This window comes from Calliopsis andreniformis, chromosome 5, assembly GCF_051401765.1.
Source record: "Calliopsis andreniformis isolate RMS-2024a chromosome 5, iyCalAndr_principal, whole genome shotgun sequence".
In the NCBI taxonomy this organism is placed as follows: Eukaryota; Metazoa; Arthropoda; class Insecta; order Hymenoptera; family Andrenidae; genus Calliopsis; species Calliopsis andreniformis.
In genome coordinates, this window is record NC_135066.1 from 3,992,737 (window position 1) to 4,009,665 (window position 16,929).

The window sequence follows — 16,929 nt, forward strand, 5'->3', positions numbered from 1 at the left end:
TACGCAGACGCCACCCTTTTATGGGCGGAAAGACAGTTACACGCCGGTCGTTTCCCCTCTTATCGGGTCAAGAGTGGTCGCGCTTTCCGAGAATAAAATGTAAAGTTATCGATCGTGAGGCAAGGGGGACATTTTTCAGCGAGCACCTGTTGCACGTGAGAAACACGTGCGTTTGAAGCTTTTTCTGTGAAATCTGCTTTGGAGTAGAGTAGAGTGATAAAGAGCAGAGGATCTAATTCATCTCTCCTCTCAAAGTTAATTACTTCGGCAATATTAACCAGTATAATGCAATTGTATCTGACATTTTCAATACGTTCTTCCGAGAAATATTGCTTTCCACAGATTGCAAAATTTAGAACGCGATAACATTTTATCAAAGAGCTCTAACACCAGTTCTCGTGATCTCGCCCATCGAAATAGAACGCAGATTCAATAGCATCATCTGCAACGAGGTCACCGATGGATGGTCGATGGCAAAAGTGGATCGAGAAGGCGGCCGCGATAGGCGATACGCATCTACACGCGGGTACGCGCGCCGCGTGCGTAATTACAAGCGCCGCGTACACGCCCCCAGAAACGTCGGATAAACCATAATCACGCGAGTTATTTAAAGCTCCGCTACACTTGAAATTTGAGGCCTATTTGAGAACGTTGCTACCCCCGTTTTCTCCTGTAGACGAGACAAGCCTCTCGAGACGAGATGCCAGCCTCTTCGTTGCGCACGAGCTGCATTATGTTAATCGCGACCTCGGATGAAGTGTACCACTTGCGCTCCTCAACCTTATTCTAATAATCCTAATAATATTTGATGTTTAACGGTGTCACACGAGCGTCGATTGAGCGGCTAGTTATTTATAGACGTGATATTTGCAGTTAAATATTGAACGTTGTGCTAGCGGTAGCATTTGCTGTGTTGAATATTGAAATTAGATAACAGGCTAATCTGAATGGTGACTTCACTGAAACACTTTTGAGTTTTTATTCTTTAGTATTCGAATATTATGATGGACGATTATTAGGTCAGTATGTACTTACTCAGCAATTATCCAATAATCACGAAGGACGATCACGTGGGTCAATTTCTCTGCCCGTCACCGTCTTAATAAGCAAGGGCAGCAGACCAAACAAATGAATTAACCCCCATTGCGCGGCGCAAATACCGCGGCATGCATCGCGTCTCCCATCTTGGACGAAGGACAAGTTACCCACGGCTGCAATTGCATAACTCGCTGCATCTCTGCTATAACATCGCGTAATGAGCATTTAAATCGTTCACTTTGTTCCGGAAACTTCTCACGGATCATCTAACTGTTACATTCTCATCCATGGTCTGTCGGTCGTTCGATGACCCCTCTGCTTCAATGCCTACCATCTAACTATCCCACAGTGCTGCATAAAATAATCTCCCTCCACTACAAAATTTTAACTTCCTAACTATTTTACCATTGAAAAGGGATCTCCACTCGCAAGCACAAAATTCACGAAATTTCTAAGCTTTCTCCCATCAATTGAATCCTTCCACGCGTGCCAGAGCTGCGCTACGATCGCCTCGGCGAACGATGCAAACGGATTAAGCCCAGTTAAAGGCGTCGGGCCTGAGTCAGTGCTTATTTTAGAACAATTAAGGGCCAGCAACGCGTCAGCGACGCGTTTCGTGCCGCGAACCAGCTCGTGCATTAACCATGACGAAAGGTTGCGCCGTGACAACTGCACTTGGCTGTCGCGCGCCCCGCCGCGGTTGCAGTTGCATAATCGCGGCAACGTCGTCGGACGGCGGTCATTATTTCGATCGGAATTCGAATCGGCTCCCGACACGGGAAAGTCGATTAGAGGCGAGCACGAGACAACAGGCATCGGCTTAAATAGAACGCAACAGGTACAGGTCTGTCGATTTGCATACCGCTTACCCTTCGACGCTGCATTGTGCCCGCTTTGGCCGTCGCGACGAGGAAACCAGCAGGTTCTATCGAGCCACTCGATCTTTATAGGGTTTTAAACCCTGCCAGTGCTTAGTCGATGCGACGGCAGAGCCAAAAACGGGTAATTCCATTCTGGAAATCGTCCAAATTGATTAGCCTGCAGTTTAGTTTCTTGCCAAAATCCTCGTTTCGTGGACTGCTTCTTTTCTATAAAGGTGATTTAAGCGGAAAAGAAAGTAGATACTTCTTTTTACCTTGCCAATTCATTAAGTAGTGAGAAAGTTAAATTGCAGTTGGCCATCGTGAAAATTGTAATGGTTTCCTTCGTTCATTTTATGTCGAGTCTCCTTTTGTATTATCGCCTGTGGCAACTCTCTTCAAGAGATTCAATCACTTTTTGTTGAATGAAAATACTTGGCAGGAAGTTCAATCTTCTTCACATCGAGCTCGATTAAACCTCATAACCAAAGAACCCACAGACTTTCTAAACTTTCTTCAAGTTGGGACACCCGGTATATTTCACTCTGCATGAATTTAATTGCGCCGGTTCTCCGAGGAGCGAGTTTCAGTTACCCGATAAAATCGTAGACGAGGGCGGTTCTCGTTAACCAAATCCACGGGGAGGCAGACGCAGCCTCCCTCGCGAGCAGCCACGTCTCGTCGCTTTGATTTCACGGTGTTCGTCTCGAGAAGAAGCGGCGTCGCGCTTAATCGGCCGAGAAATCAAAGGGGCGTTGTACGAGGCCCGGGACTTCCTCCTGGCTCGGCCGGTTCCTGCAGTTTTCGCGTGCTCCTCTTTCTGCGGGGTCTCGAGGGTGCCTCGACAATGCTCGAGCTCGCCAAACAGGGGAGAGGGCGAAGATGGAGCCAAGAACCGCGAGGGTTGATTTCGTAGGCATGGATGCACCGATTCTTCCGGTTTCTCTATGCTTCTGCGTGGTTGAATTCTCGAGTACTTACATGAGAGAAGGGGTGAACGAACTTGACCCGTGTTAACCCACGTGCTACTATTTTCCTAGTACACTAGAGGACTGAAGGGCTCCTCAACTGCACCTATAATTCGTTTCTTATATGTAATCTCATTATCTAAGTCACAATTAATTTTTTAATGACAAAAAGTTCTTGTATTAGTTACCTACAAAAATTATTTCTATCATTCCAACATATGGGGTGGCTTTCGACTTTGCTGCTTTTCCTTTAACACTAAAGTCTCCCTAACACACAGACTCTTCCACTGAAAGATGTAAATTCCCCCAGCGTCCTTGTCGACAGAGCCGTCATCGCGCGTCCTTCTAGCCCTCTTTCCTCTCAATGCCCCACATTTCCCCGCACAATTGCGAGCCGCGCAGGGTGACTGCGTGCTCCGAATCCCCTCGGTTTTTCGCGCAGAATCTCCCGGAGAAAAGGGGTCGCTTTGAGCCTTGACGGCGGTCGCGGCATTGTCACCGACCGCGTTCTCTGTGCTCCCATTATTATATCATAATATCGCATCGCGACTTCCGTCGATCGTTTGTTCCGCGTGAAAGGGGCGCTACGTGTAGCCACGTGCGTCGCGGGTTTGGGCCCCCTTGTTATGCGTTTACCCCGTTTAACTATGAGCAGCGCGACCGAGCGTGTTCCCTCTGCGTTTACACAGGCCGCACGTGCTCCCCGCTTGCTTTACAATATTTACGCGTATATTACCGCGACAGCGAGATAATCCTGTCGCTTAAGGAGCTGTAGTATTTTAAAAGAAAACAGCAGGCCCGACGATGGAGCGATACAGTTCGTGCCCCGCGTTGGAAGGGTTGGCCTGGAAAAGCAGAGGGCCGACACGGTGTTCGTTGTCGGTCGAAGAGGATTCGCTGTGGACGAGTCTCGATGCATGTTACACAGGGTCAGGACGAATTGCTTGGTCAGCTGTTGACACTGTTCCCCCCGTGCTCAGGATCAACGGTCGTATGCAGAGAGGCTCGGCTTGATATGCAACGAGCGACGATAATGAGCCTTGTACGAGCTCGCGTGTATGCACCTCCGTGCAGCGTATGTGTACGATTTGATGCGAGGATCGCTTCGTCGTAGGTATTCGATGCGCAGAGCACGCTGGGGGAATCGTAAACTCGGCCCACTTTCCTTCCTGCGTTTTCTCGCTCTGACGACCACCTTTGTCGCTTGGAAAAGTTAATGAAGATGTTGAGGCAAGTTTAATTGTCCGCGTTCGGAGAACTGAGTTGGCTGAGTGTTTGGAAGTTGGTCTTGAAGGATAAACAGGGTCTATGAAGAGGGTATGATGAAACCTTGATGTACTTGAGATGTTTTTTTTTATGATGGGGATGATGAATTTAGATGGATATAAGAGTGAATATTTGTTGGTACAGCGATATGGGGTAACACTCTGGCGCAAGATATTATAACTTCGTTGTAAATTATTTAGTCCCAACTTTATGCTTCTTCCTGACTTCTCAGAGCTTCAAAACCTTCACTTGCAGTTCTTGGAATCCTCTCTAATGCGTATTTCGTTCGTAATCGGTTCAAGAAGCAAACAACTGAATCCCTTTTCTAAACACTTGCGATACCATTCAGTCGGCTCAGTTCGTTCTACCCTCTTTCCTTGCTCTGACATCAGGATTTGACAAGGTACTAATTCCAGATTTCACGAAAGATTACAGGATCAGAAGATAAAGTTCCTTTTTGATGTAACTTCAAATATGGTTCAAAAGAAAAGGCCATTAAAAGTGCAATAAATGAGATTCCGCGCGAAGTATCAAGCTTAAGCTTTCAAAGCACGGTTCACTTTTGATGATTCGTTGAATCGGTAACGAGGAGAACGTGCCTCCGACGCGGTTACGGATTTTTCACTAAAAGGATTCCCCGCGGCGCCGCTCTTTCGCTGCACCCTCGCACGGTGATAAATTTTCGGCTAAGAAGCGGCCTTAATGACCGAGCCTCCCGTCGGAGTGCCAATTTAGGCTGGCTCTGGTTCTCGCGGCGCGCCGATTTGACGCCAAGGGTGACGCTTGATCCATTCGATCGAGGAACATTCCTCGAGGCGGGTACAGGTGCCGCGCGCAATATCAATGCGATCCCCGCCTAATTATTCAAATTGCCCGGCTGCTTTATGGAATTCTTAATCAGCCTCGTTCGTGTGCCTCCGCGTTTTGGAACCTTTTCCCATTTTTCTACTCTTTCAATTCGACGATTTCACAAAGCATACTTGAGTACAGCTCTTCTTTTCTTATTTTTCATGCAGCAGCGATTTTCTACTTTTCCAATCCAATGTTTTCTCAAAGCATTCTCGAGATGCTGACGAAGGTGTTTCATTGCATTTCACTGGCAACAGTACGCCGCAGACTTTCCTCGAAATCCAAGGAACGCGCAAGTTTCTTTGGAATTCTTCCGCCATGTTTCAATCTCGATTTACACGCGGTGTTATTTACTCGAGGCTCCAGACGCAGTCTCACTGAAATAGATTCACTCGACCACGTCAAGAGCACCAGGAAACCCAGACGGTTTCTGTTCCGTCATCGCCAACTTCCCTTCGCGCGATTGCACCGTTTCAAGCGTTAACGTAACCCAGCGAGAACACGCTCGCCCTCGCCATTCTCGCGGCAGTCGATGTCACTTTTTAGAATAGCTGCTTCGGGCTCGGTATAAATAGCGTCTCGGTGCAAATATCGCGGCCGTTGGCTTCAGGACTCGCGGGGAAAGCTTGCAGACGCGATTTGACTGTATTTTCCTTCATTTACGTTTCGTGGGATAAAATGGAGCAGACGTGGAAAATTCAGTACAGTAGAACTTGGATTTAATGGCTTAACTCGAGACTCGAACCTGAAACACCTTTCTAGTAGCAAATTTTATTAGTTTTAATACACTGCTATGTTACATTATAGTTGAAGTCTCAACTAATATACTGGATATTGTATTTTTATTATCACTACACCCACTATTAGCAATTTCTATTGCACTCTTGCGCTAAGAGTAGACTATAGATCGTAGGTGTGCGTATGAACTTTAATTGATCGTGTTTAGCGTTAGAAGTAGTTTGTACAAGTGAATGGGAAACTATCTGAAGCAATCGAATGGATCATTTTCGCACGAGAGATTGCGAGAGCGCGTTTCCGGTCGCGGCGACGGGCCCTGCAGTAAAGCAACATGAGAGAGGCATCGTTTTGCTCGTTAGTGTGTCACCGTGCCACTCCTAGCGGTACACCATGCCCGCATCAGCTCCTCGTTGTTATGCAAAGAACATTTTCTTGTCGACGAATCAGCACGGTTTCTTTCTTCTGCTTGTACCACTGGCCCACAGTTTCCTGTTGCGCATTTAATGGTGGATCGATTCCTTCGCTTCTCAAGACCACAGACACCACTTCGACAGACGAGCATCCTTCTAAAAGCACTTAAACTTTATTTTATAGCCGGTTGCACTTTCCACAGCTGAATTTCCTGTATGGACTGCATCGTCCACGTTAAATGTCATCTCTATGCAAATGGGAGCGTAACCTATGCTGAGAAATATCGCGGTTCTGCTTCGTAATTTCACCGGTCGTCTTGGCATTTCTGGCTAATTTCTTCTAAATTTCTGAAGCTGACAATACTTATGAGTGAGTCGGGATATTTGTGTTACGATGGAAATATACAGGAAACGAGAGGCAAATCTTTCCGAAGAAATCACCAGCGGAAATATTACTCCGCCGCTTCCTAGAATCCTCGCGAACAGGGTTACCTAACAAACGTGCATTTGCATAAGGCACCGCCTCGCATAGCACGCGATGCAACCGGTGTGCGAACGGCCAATCGAGTATTTCATTCGAAGACACGCAGAACTTCGTTTCGCGTTGCTGAGAGTGCTCCTGCGTCGCTTGGGAGCCGTAACAAAAGACAATGCGCACTAAACGAGTCGTGGGTAGCTGCACCCTCCAAGTATCGCGGCGAATCATAACGAATTGAGGGGGATTCGACCAAGGATGACTTTAAAGTGCCGCGGTGAAATTTCTTTGGTATCTGTGGAACCATAAAAATTGATTCCAGGGACACAATTGGCTTAACACTCACCGAAATTGTCGACAGAATATTCTTCGCTTGGCGAATCAAGTTGAAGTCGCGTGGGCGACGTCGAAGGTCTCCGAGTTCTCGATAGGAGAGCCTCTCAGCGAGTCCTAAAATTCGCGAAATATTTATAGACCGCAGCTGCACAATCGCACGGTCTCCTGTCGTGGGAGCACGCTCCTTCCCTCTTCTTCTGGTTCGCGCGCGAAGGCGCCGCTTCTCGAAGAGGTTCGCTGGCCACTCGTGTCCCGATGTAACGGTGCGTAAAAACCGCGTGGCACGACGGGTCACACTCGGAAAAAATCATTCTATTAACGGTACATCTGCGTCGTCCTTTGAATTCGTCGCGCGTCTTAGGTATGTCGCATAGAGAAAGGAAACCAGCGTTTCTTGGTACTAGACTCCGCGAGAATTAGAAAATTTCTTCTATAGTACCTCGATATGGGCTTGTGACTTGGATTTAAAAAAGAGCTTAGAAAACATAAGAAATTCTCTTCTAAAATCCACTACCAATAACTTCCAAAACCCGAGAACTCCATTTGTCCAGGAGAAGTAACCTCGCCGCTTCCCCAATTCAACCATTCACTTCAGAGTCGAAATCCACACCTCAACAGTGCACCCCCAGCAATTACACACGTCCCAACTATCCCCGTCCACATCCCACCGCCATGTGTTCGGTCTAATAGTCATTTTAAAGGATGTTCAAGCGGGCCTGATTTCATAGTGTGGGCGTAGAGTCGTTAAATCGAGCGGATACGAAGCGGAACAGCTGTGAAAATTTGTTTTTCGGTCGCACGTGTGCCTCGTGCGTGTTTCCCCGGACCTGTACAAACGGACCGGTTTTCCCCGTTTTCGAGAGGCGGCGAGGGATGAAACCCTTGAGCCAGCCGACACCCTTGTCGACGTCTTCGCACAAGGGGTTGTCTCCCGGCGAGTGCTCGGCAGAAGGAGAGGGAAGAAGGGTGAGGGGGAGAGTGGGCCGATGGTGCGAAAGAATGGACACAAAGGACGGGGGTGCCAAGTCCCGGTAGACGCGCGCACGAATATGTATATTCGGCGTCTGTGTGCGCGTGCCGACGACATGCACGGCCGATTCTCAAAGGTTCATTGTAGCCTGTTCTCGCGGAGGCAGTTCCTTGCGAGGAGGAGCGGTTCACACGCGCGAGCGCGGAATCGAAGGGAAAGAAAAGAGGCCAGCTCGGGGGGAAAGAGGATGAGGGGCGTGACGGGATTGTCGCGGGTTTCTGCCCGTGCAGAAACAAACGTCCGAGGAAGTCCTTTCAAGCGAGAGCTACCAGGAAAGACGACGCGGTTCCTTTTGTGTCGCACCCCTCCCATCCGATTTTATCTCCGCAACAGTTGCCTCGAAAGAGGGACCCCGAAGAGTAATTAGAGTATCGCGATGGCCACCTTCGGGTAATTAGAGGGTCCTCGAGGTTGCGGGAATAATAACGTCCTGTCGAATCACGCTGGGAGGGCGGCGATAAAGACGTACGAAGAGGAAGAAAATTACTTCTGTCTCCTGCAAAACGTACCAGAGATCAACGAATAAAGATTTTAGGATTGCACTTCATGGGAGACTTCTTTAGAATTTGAAATTTGATAGTCGATCGCCATAAATACTTCGTGCACCGATAAAGCAAACAGGACGCGCAATGGGGCCCAAGCACGTGGTCGTTAAGGTCTGTGTCGCGTAAATCATCGAACGGCCCCGCGTAGGAAGCACCGTGGAATTCTGACGCACATGTCCCGGATATACGGGCCCCGTTGCACCCGTGGAAAGAAAAACAGAAAGGCCGCGCTTGTGACGTCTTCGAGCGTCTCGGTGTCGCGGCACGTCGAGGATGAGGGTTTAAGCCTGCGGTCAGAGACTCTTGGGAAGTCGTACATTCGCAACCGCAGGAGAAATTAAATCTACGAAGTCGTCATGCGGAATGCTGCGAGTCTTCGTCCAGGGGAACCACAGGAAGACTCACAGTCTTTTAAAGAACGTAGAAACCATTTTTGCCTCGACACATTTTCTTATGAAAATATATTGGGTGTTCCAAAAATATAATAAATGAAGAATAATGAATTTCCTAAAGATACCTTTTCTTCTGTCGTGTGTCTAGACTCCAAGACAATTTTCTCCCCACGGCCCCAACGTCAGCGCCGAATTATGGGTGTTTTCTGTTTCCGGGATCGCCGACGCGTCGCGAAACGGTCAAAGGGGCCGACGATGAGGGTAATAAACACGCGCTACAGCTACCATTGCGTTGTATCTTCATTGATAAATTGATGCTAGTCTGCCTCCCTTTAAGGAGCATTAAATAATCGACCCCCTCCGACCATCAACCAATCGACCGCGTCTATCTTCGTGACGCTGTGGAATAGCCACTGATCAACGCGCCGAGATAAGAACAAACGAATCCCTTTCAACGATCAATCGCTCTATGTGCAGGCTTTTCAATTCCCTTCTCATTTTTCTGTTTGCAGATATCGCTATGGATTGGTCTGACCACGCACTATGGTGGCCCGAGAGAAATCACTGGCTGACCAGAACGAGGAGCACCCTCGACCAGTACGGCGTGGCTGCCGATGCACTTCTCCACTTCACACCGATGCACAAGACCCTGAGGGTGCAGCTGCCGGATATGCGCTGCCTCGACTGCAAGGTCGACTTCTCGGTCAAGACGTTCAACGCTGTTATCAACCTGTGCAAAGAATTAGGCAAGTTACTAGGTGGTTTATGATACTCAGTTAACATGGCAGGAGTGGATATAGATTTGCAATCTGTTCTGCTGAATAGAAGCCTCGATTAATGTAGGAAAAGGTCTGGAAGTTCTGAGAGTGATTGATGCATTTGCTCTGACAGAGACTGATGCTTTACGGATGAAATATATGTTACGTAATTAGTAGCTTGAGATCAATAAAGCCTCATTACTTCTCTAACGCGTTACTAATAGCAGCGAACAGGATATTAGCGTATTATGAAACTCTGAAAAACTAATAGGTCGTTTCGACTTTGCTGCCTGTTAATCATCGATACCGCGAGGTCGACGTTTACTAAACGGTGTTCTTGAACACGCTATCTGCAACACAGCCGTGGCGGTGTTTAATTAATCCGACGTTAATGAAATAAAATTATTAAATTCCGTGTCACGCGAAGGTCACGGGTTCCTTCATGCCTGAACTTCACTGCACTGGCTAACGGGTGGCTTTTTTTAATCAAGGAAGTGGCTGGCCGCGATAATGAAAGCACTGTATCAAGCCTAGCTTTCCATCTAGGAAAAAAACACAAGGCCACGAGTTATCTTTCTATTTCATAGTAAACTAAGAGAGGCAATTAATCGACGGACCCAGTTTGATCAGAGTTCTCTAAAACAGAGACAGAAGCTACGTAGTCGAAATACTACTCGCGTTGCCGTAATCATCATTAAGTCCCCGTTTCTTGTTTTTTGTCCACGTAGTCGCGGACAGATGACCTCGCCGATAGCCTTCCTCGTGTCATACTCGCAAATAGACGCGACAACGTGAGCTCTCTCCGATATTACGTATACGTCCGCGGACAAATTGCATCTCCCTCGAGCATTACACAGAGAAATAATGACTCTTCAAAACCTATTCCTGTCCTTGTGGGCAGAGAAAGTACGAGTAGAGAATCGAATCAATCTAATACAAAAACAATTCCTCAAGTTTCTCCTGTCACACACGAAACTTTTAAAAAATCTACACAGCATTAAATAAGATCCTCCATGGATCCTACAGGTATCAGACACCCCGAGGAGTTGTCCTTCTGCAAGCCGCTCGAACCGAACCATTTGAAATACAATTTAAAAGACCTGCCAGCGAAAAAGAAGATCGAGAACCAGAAGAACGGACACTGGCACGTACCAGCGGACACGAACACCTTCATCCCGGTGAGCCAGAGTCCCAGGGGATCGACAGGCAGCCTGGACCAGAGCAGCCCGTTCATGTGCGCCCCAGTCACACCCAACAACAGAAATCACAGCACGCCGATCAGCTCGCCCGTTTCGGTGAGTACGAATCCCTCAGCCCCGAGTTGCGCGAGCTGCGCCGTGTATCAAGGATCTGTGTGGTCGATCGATAGGATCGGAAATACCAGAGAACCGGACCTGTTATGGTAATAAATAATCCCCCGATCGACCTGATTGCCGCGGCTATGATTTATCGGTATCGGCCTATCATTACCGTTCGCGGAGTCGTTCATCTCAGAAAACTAATTTGCCTCTCGCGAGTGGGCCCGTTTTTCCGGGCTCTGGAGTAGTCATTAGCGGTATTTATTTCCCTCTCTCTCTCTCTTTCCCTCGGCCACGATCCCATCAACGAACTTACCGATCCCCTTTGCTTTCCCCACAGCAAACCGGTACATGGAAGAGGAACAACAACTCCTCTGGTTTCGGTAGCACCGGCTCGTTCAACGCCAACAACAGCACGATGAGCTTGGAGGCGCTGAACGGAGGACTCTCGGAGTCCCTGGCGCAGAGCCCGATCTCGATCTCGCCGGAGGTGCGGGCGAAATTGATCAGGCCGAAGAATCTTATAGAGAGAGCCAGGATGAACGTCTCCTGGCTCGACTCGTCCCTGTCGATCATGGAGCAGGGGATCCGAGAATTCGACACCCTCAGGCTGAAGTTCAAGTTCTACTCGTTCTACGACCTGAACCCGAAAACCGACGCCGTCAGGATCAATATGATTTACGAGCAGGCCAAATGGCAGCTGCTCGCCGAGGAGATCGACTGCACTGAGGAGGAGATGCTCATGTTCGCTGCTCTACAGGTACTGTCTTCACGATTTTCATATTGTATTCTCTGGATCCGCGAAGGAACAACTGCGCTCCATTGTTTACGCGACAACGTTTTCATGATCTAAACATCCGGTCCTGTGGACCACATCAGTCTATATATATGGGCGCTGAGAGTCAGTGGACAGAAATAGCTCGCGATGACGCGAAGAACATAGAGGACTTGTATTTCTTATATTCGGAATATCGAGAAGCGTGATAGCCTGAATTGGATACAACACCTCTCGATTACTCCAAATCCAATTAAAGAAATTGCTCAGAGCTCCCACGCAGCACATTTCGCGTGCAACTCTCCGGGGAACGGTTCACGGTCTATGAAGTTTTCCTATACGCCCACTAGTTTCTCGATCGGCGGGCATAACGATAAAAGGAGCGCGTCTATCGCGGTGAATGACGTCGACGTGATTGGTATTCCTCGTTGCAGGTGCAAGTGAATCTGCAGGCGAGCGTGCCGCAGCCGAGTTACGACAGCAACGGCGCCTCCTCGCCCGTCGAGGACGACATTGACGCGGCCTTGACGGACCTTCAGGTGACCCTGGAGGGCAGCAACATCAGCAACGGGCACAGCGACATCACTCAGGTCCCGGAGCTCTGCGACTACCTGCGCTTCTTGAAGCCCAAGCGTTTCACCTTGAGGGCGTTCAAACGCTACTGGGTCACATGCAGAGACCTTCAGCTCAGGTTGTACAAGACACGGGAGGAGACGAACAGCACCGAGTCACCTGCCTACGTGATCAATCTGCGTGGATGCGAGGTCACGCCCGATGTCCATCTTTCCCAAGGCCGCTACGGCATCAGGCTCGAGGTGCCCAGCGCCGAGGGCATGACCGAGATGTGGATCAGATGCGACAATGTGAGTGCCGTGGGCTTCGCCTGTGCTCGCGCCAAACTTTCCGCCTGAAATAAGACTACATTACCGTTTTCTGTATGATAGACAATTCTTGCTGATACTAAAATCGTACTTACCTTGATTGATGTAGGAGCAGCAATACGCAAAGTGGATGGCAGCGTGTAGACTGGCAGCCAAGGGACGTACACTTGCAGACGCTTCTTATGAAAGTGAAGTGAACAGTATCATAGCATTTCTGCAACTGCAGAGGCCTGCGCCTGCACCTGCAATCAATCCAAATGCATTAGATATTGCTCCAGAGGACTACGTTGCACCCAGATTTGTGAAGAAGTTCAAAGGAAAGGTATGGGTCGGGAATATTACTCGATTTTGAGATAACTGTATTCGTTGACTGATTTTTTGGCCTTCTTTGCAGCTGGTGCAGAGGATTCTTGAGGCACACGCTAATGTCAAGGATCTTCCTCTTATAGAAGCTAAATTGAACTATATAAAAGCCTGGCAGTCTCTTCCCGAGTATGGCATCTCGCTTTTCGTAGTCAGATTTACTGGAAAGAGCAAGGATGAATTGTTGGGCATCGCGAACAATAGGCTGATGCGAATGGAACTTCACAGTGGCGATCATTTGAAGACCTGGAGATATAATACTATGAAAGTGAGTAAATTGGTTTTATACTGAATTCCTGTATGAATTATTTTTTGCTAATACTTTATTCCTGCAGGCATGGAACGTAAACTGGGAGGTGAAACACATGATGGTCCAGTTCGAGGAAGGAAACATCATCTTCGAGTGCCAATCCGCAGATTGTAAAGTTGTTCACGAGTTCATCGGGGGTTACATATTCCTGTCGATGCGATCGAAGGAAGCGAACCAGACGTTGAACGAGGAGATGTTCCACAAATTAACCGGAGGATGGGTTTAACCAGACAAGAGAGAAATGTGTATCTAACGACTTTAACACTAAATGGAATGTAATTACGTTGTCGTACCAAAAAGCAGAATATTCTGATCTGAGAAACGACGCGGCACTCGTTGGCTGACACTTGTAAAAAATACTTAAACCCACACTTAGATGCTTTAATATAGTATTTTGTAAATAGGACACCGTGTCGTTTAAACACATAACGCTGCGTTCCTATAAAGAACGCTAGTTTTTAACTCACGTCGGCAATGGCTCGTTTTTAGCGAATTTAATGTTTGCGTGAGAGACGTTAATGGTTGATCGAGAATCTCAACTTTAAAATAATCTCTTGTAAAGTGACACTCGCGTGACGGTGAGTTAGGTTTGTACATGATATATCGGTAACCCAAATTTTCGTATATCTCCTTGATGGAAAGTAACACGTCTTGTTACCGAGTCAAAACACGCACAACAACTGATCCACTAGATGGTAAACCGCGCCCTTTTCTACACGCGACTCTGTTGACTAAGTCGGATTAAGGTCATGGAACGAATTAATATTTTTACACCGATAAGTATGTTCTCTTTTAGCCCTGACCTTATTAAAGGACATCCTCGATGACCTTTTTTTTCCGTCGCCAGGTCAATCTCCCTCTGGCAAATACATGTATTTTTCGATAGTATGGGGTGCTGTGCCGAGCGAGATCGACTTCGTCGCTGCGACAATATACCGAATCGTGTAAATTATTTGTTGTTTTAATGTAAACTATATTATATTAATAATATTTACTTGCATCGTTGCATATTATTTATCTTACGTATAATTGCTACGTTCTCGAACGTGTTATCAGAAAATTATAGTTTTGTATATTAATAGACACTAGTTGTACAATAAACTTAATTATTATTAATCCGAGAATTATCCTTTCCTTGCTTTCCGAAAGAAACCAATACTCACGAGCTAATAGGCATCATTAAAATCGTAAAATTCTTTATTAAAGCATGTACTATTAAAAACCATGTATAGATCATCAATAGTCAGGAAAGTAAAAATGAATTAAAAACACCCATGTCTCCAACAGTGCGCAGGAGTGTACGCACCCTGTCGACGTTCGACTCGCGAACAACGCTGGTTCATCCTTGACGATTCCATCATCTTTCACACGACTCCGGGCAATTGTGTATCTTTTCCCGGCTTGTCTGTGGACTTCACGACTGTACCTTGATTTTGCTCAGAGTTCTTAAACGATGATAGTCCTCTTAAAACCACAGGCACGTTGCAGCCTCCCGCAGCTCCCGCCCCAACCATATTTCCTCCACCTCCACTACATACCTGTTGCAAACAAAAATATCTCTTAATATTAATTACAATATAAATTACAAACTCCTTAGATTATGCTGATAAAGACATTTCTGTTCAATTAATAAACTGAATTTAAAAAATAGATCACCTGTGGGTGATTAGGCGGCGCCGAATGTACGAGTCGACCCGTGAGAAGTCCTGGCTTTTCCTTCTTGGCCCGCACCCATTCATGTCCAAGGACCCTATCTAGCGTCAGTCTCAACGTGATATCTGGTTCAAGGATATACTTGACGATATTCTTGGCCAACGCGGACACCGTGTCCCTCACTCGCGAGCGAAACATCCAATTCCTTGACATCTGGTCCTTCAGCAGCTTCTTCAGGTTTGAGTCATTGAAGGGCATCGAAGCGTTTAGCATGATGAACAGGATGATTCCGAGGGACCAGACGTCCGCGAGTTTCGGGTTGTAAGGAGTGCCAGAGACGACTTCCGGTGCAGCGTAGGCCGCGGAGCCGCAGTAAGTCTCGCTGAGGACTCGTCTGCCTTCATGGTCCACACAGAACCTCGCGAAACCGAAATCGGCTAGCTTTACGTTGAACTTCCTGGATAGGAGGATGTTCTCGCATTTGAGGTCACGGTGGGCGATGTTCTTGCCGTGGAGGTAGTGGAGACCGGAAGCCATCTGCCTGAACCACAGCTTCGATTGCTGTTCTGGTACAACGCCGTTCCTTTTTACGAAGTCCAGCAGATCACCATTGTCGGCGTAACGCATGAAGATGAAAACCCTTGGACCGCGTTGTAGTATACTGTGCACCTGCAAAATTTTGATATTGCTAGTCCAGGGCTTCTAGAACGAACTCTTTTAAGTTTTAGGAAGTTTCTACTTGTGATCGGTGCGCTTTATGGAACTTCGTCTTACTTGAATAATATGGGGATTTTCAATTTTTGTAAGGATTTCGAGTTCACGGGGAAAAAACTTGTTGAGGAAGTCAGGGGGTGCTTTCTCCTTGTCAAATATCTTACAAGCTAAACGCAGTTTCTTCGAGCTCGTTCCATCGACATATTCGGCCAGGTGCACAGTCGCGTACGAGCCCTAACGTTTGCCAAGTTCCAATATATTTAATTTGGAAGCCGAAAAGAGAATGAAACTGAGGGAAAGTAGTCGAAAAAAGTGGAGATTTCTTTTGAAAGCTGAAAGAGATCATTAAACAAAATTGCAGAGTGCAACAATTAATGCCCAAGAAAAAAGAAGTCAAGGGACACAGGAAGAAAAAGTTAAATGGGGGCCAACTAACGAGAAGACATATAGCGGAAAAGTCGCGCAATCGTTTAAATGCACCGAACAAGAACGATGTGCATCAAACCGGCCAATTCAAAAAAGAAACGCGTGTCACAGTTGCAGAGACAATATTGCAAAGTGGATGCAAGAGGCAGGTGGGGGAAAGTGGAAGAGGTTAAGGAACAGGTGGGGTAGTGAATGTTCGAGGGTATACAACCTGTCCGATCTTTTTGCCAATAAGATAGCCTCGCTGCTCAAGAGCGTTCACCTCCGAATTTCGGGGGCTGAGTCGCGTGGCCATGCCAGTGGATCTTCATTGGACTTTCGATCCTGATAACAGATAACTGGTTCCTCTTCTTCGCACGTTTCTCCTCCTCCCTTCAATCCTTTGTGCTGTTTTATTTCTTCTTACCCTGTATTATATTAAGGTCCTTGGCTGTCTTGCTCGTACTTTTTCCTTCAACTTATTTTGATCGAATTTTGTCGTGATAGATGCTGCGATTCACGCTCCGCTCAGGAGCCAGGGAACAACTCGTGGTAATATTACGTCGATAAACTCGCGATGGGAGTTCGTTCTGTCATTTCAGATGGCTGCGTGCACTAGAATTTTGATCGTCGAGACCAGCTTGTACCTGGTACGGAACGGGGCAGAGGAGAAGATTCGTATCTCATTCGAACACAGCCATTATACTTAGAAACAACGAACAGTTGACCCGCGAGCGCGATTTCATAGTGACTACCTTCGATTCTGAATTATCTTCAAGTTGCAATTATAGGCGCGTGTTTCTAGAACACAGGGTATATGACATTGCTCTAAAAATGTTCTTACATACTATTATAATAACATATT

At 47.2% G+C, this 16,929-nt stretch overlaps 2 protein-coding genes across 2 annotated transcripts in view; one reads left to right on the forward strand and one right to left on the reverse strand.

Moving 5' to 3' along the window:
• Positions 1-13,869, forward strand: part of LOC143179198 (unc-112-related protein) — a 37,074-nt gene extending 23,205 nt beyond the window's left edge. The window contains exons 2-8 of the mRNA XM_076378308.1: positions 9,420-9,653; positions 10,692-10,960; positions 11,304-11,723; positions 12,173-12,601; positions 12,729-12,941; positions 13,014-13,250; positions 13,318-13,869. Of these exons, the coding sequence (XP_076234423.1) occupies positions 9,420-9,653; positions 10,692-10,960; positions 11,304-11,723; positions 12,173-12,601; positions 12,729-12,941; positions 13,014-13,250; positions 13,318-13,518 (2,003 nt within the window). The 3' untranslated portion in view covers positions 13,519-13,869. The remainder of the gene's footprint in view (positions 1-9,419; positions 9,654-10,691; positions 10,961-11,303; positions 11,724-12,172; positions 12,602-12,728; positions 12,942-13,013; positions 13,251-13,317) is intronic.
• Positions 13,870-14,569: 700 nt separating this feature from the next.
• Positions 14,570-16,791, reverse strand: Tssk (Testis-specific serine/threonine kinase). The gene is made up of 3 exons (XM_076378309.1): positions 16,297-16,791; positions 14,949-15,614; positions 14,570-14,830 (listed from the first exon to the last, which is right to left on the reverse strand). Exons 1-3 carry the CDS (start codon positions 16,378-16,380, stop codon positions 14,657-14,659), a joined length of 924 nt encoding a protein of 307 aa, XP_076234424.1. The 5' UTR covers positions 16,381-16,791; the 3' UTR covers positions 14,570-14,656.
• Between the last annotated feature and the right edge of the window lie 138 nt (positions 16,792-16,929).

Bases quoted from the DNA above. Each gene is read 5' to 3' on its own strand.
- Tssk (XM_076378309.1), bottom strand. From the start codon at position 16,380: ATGGCCACGCGACTCAGCCCCCGAAATTCGGAGGTGAACGCTCTTGAG. The intron at 15,615-16,296 runs GTTGTATACCCT...AAAATTTTGCAG, and splicing joins TTGGCAAAAAGATCGGACAG to GTGCACAGTATACTACAACG. The intron at 14,831-14,948 runs GTGATCTATTTT...TGTTTGCAACAG, and splicing joins CGCCGCCTAATCACCCACAG to GTATGTAGTGGAGGTGGAGG.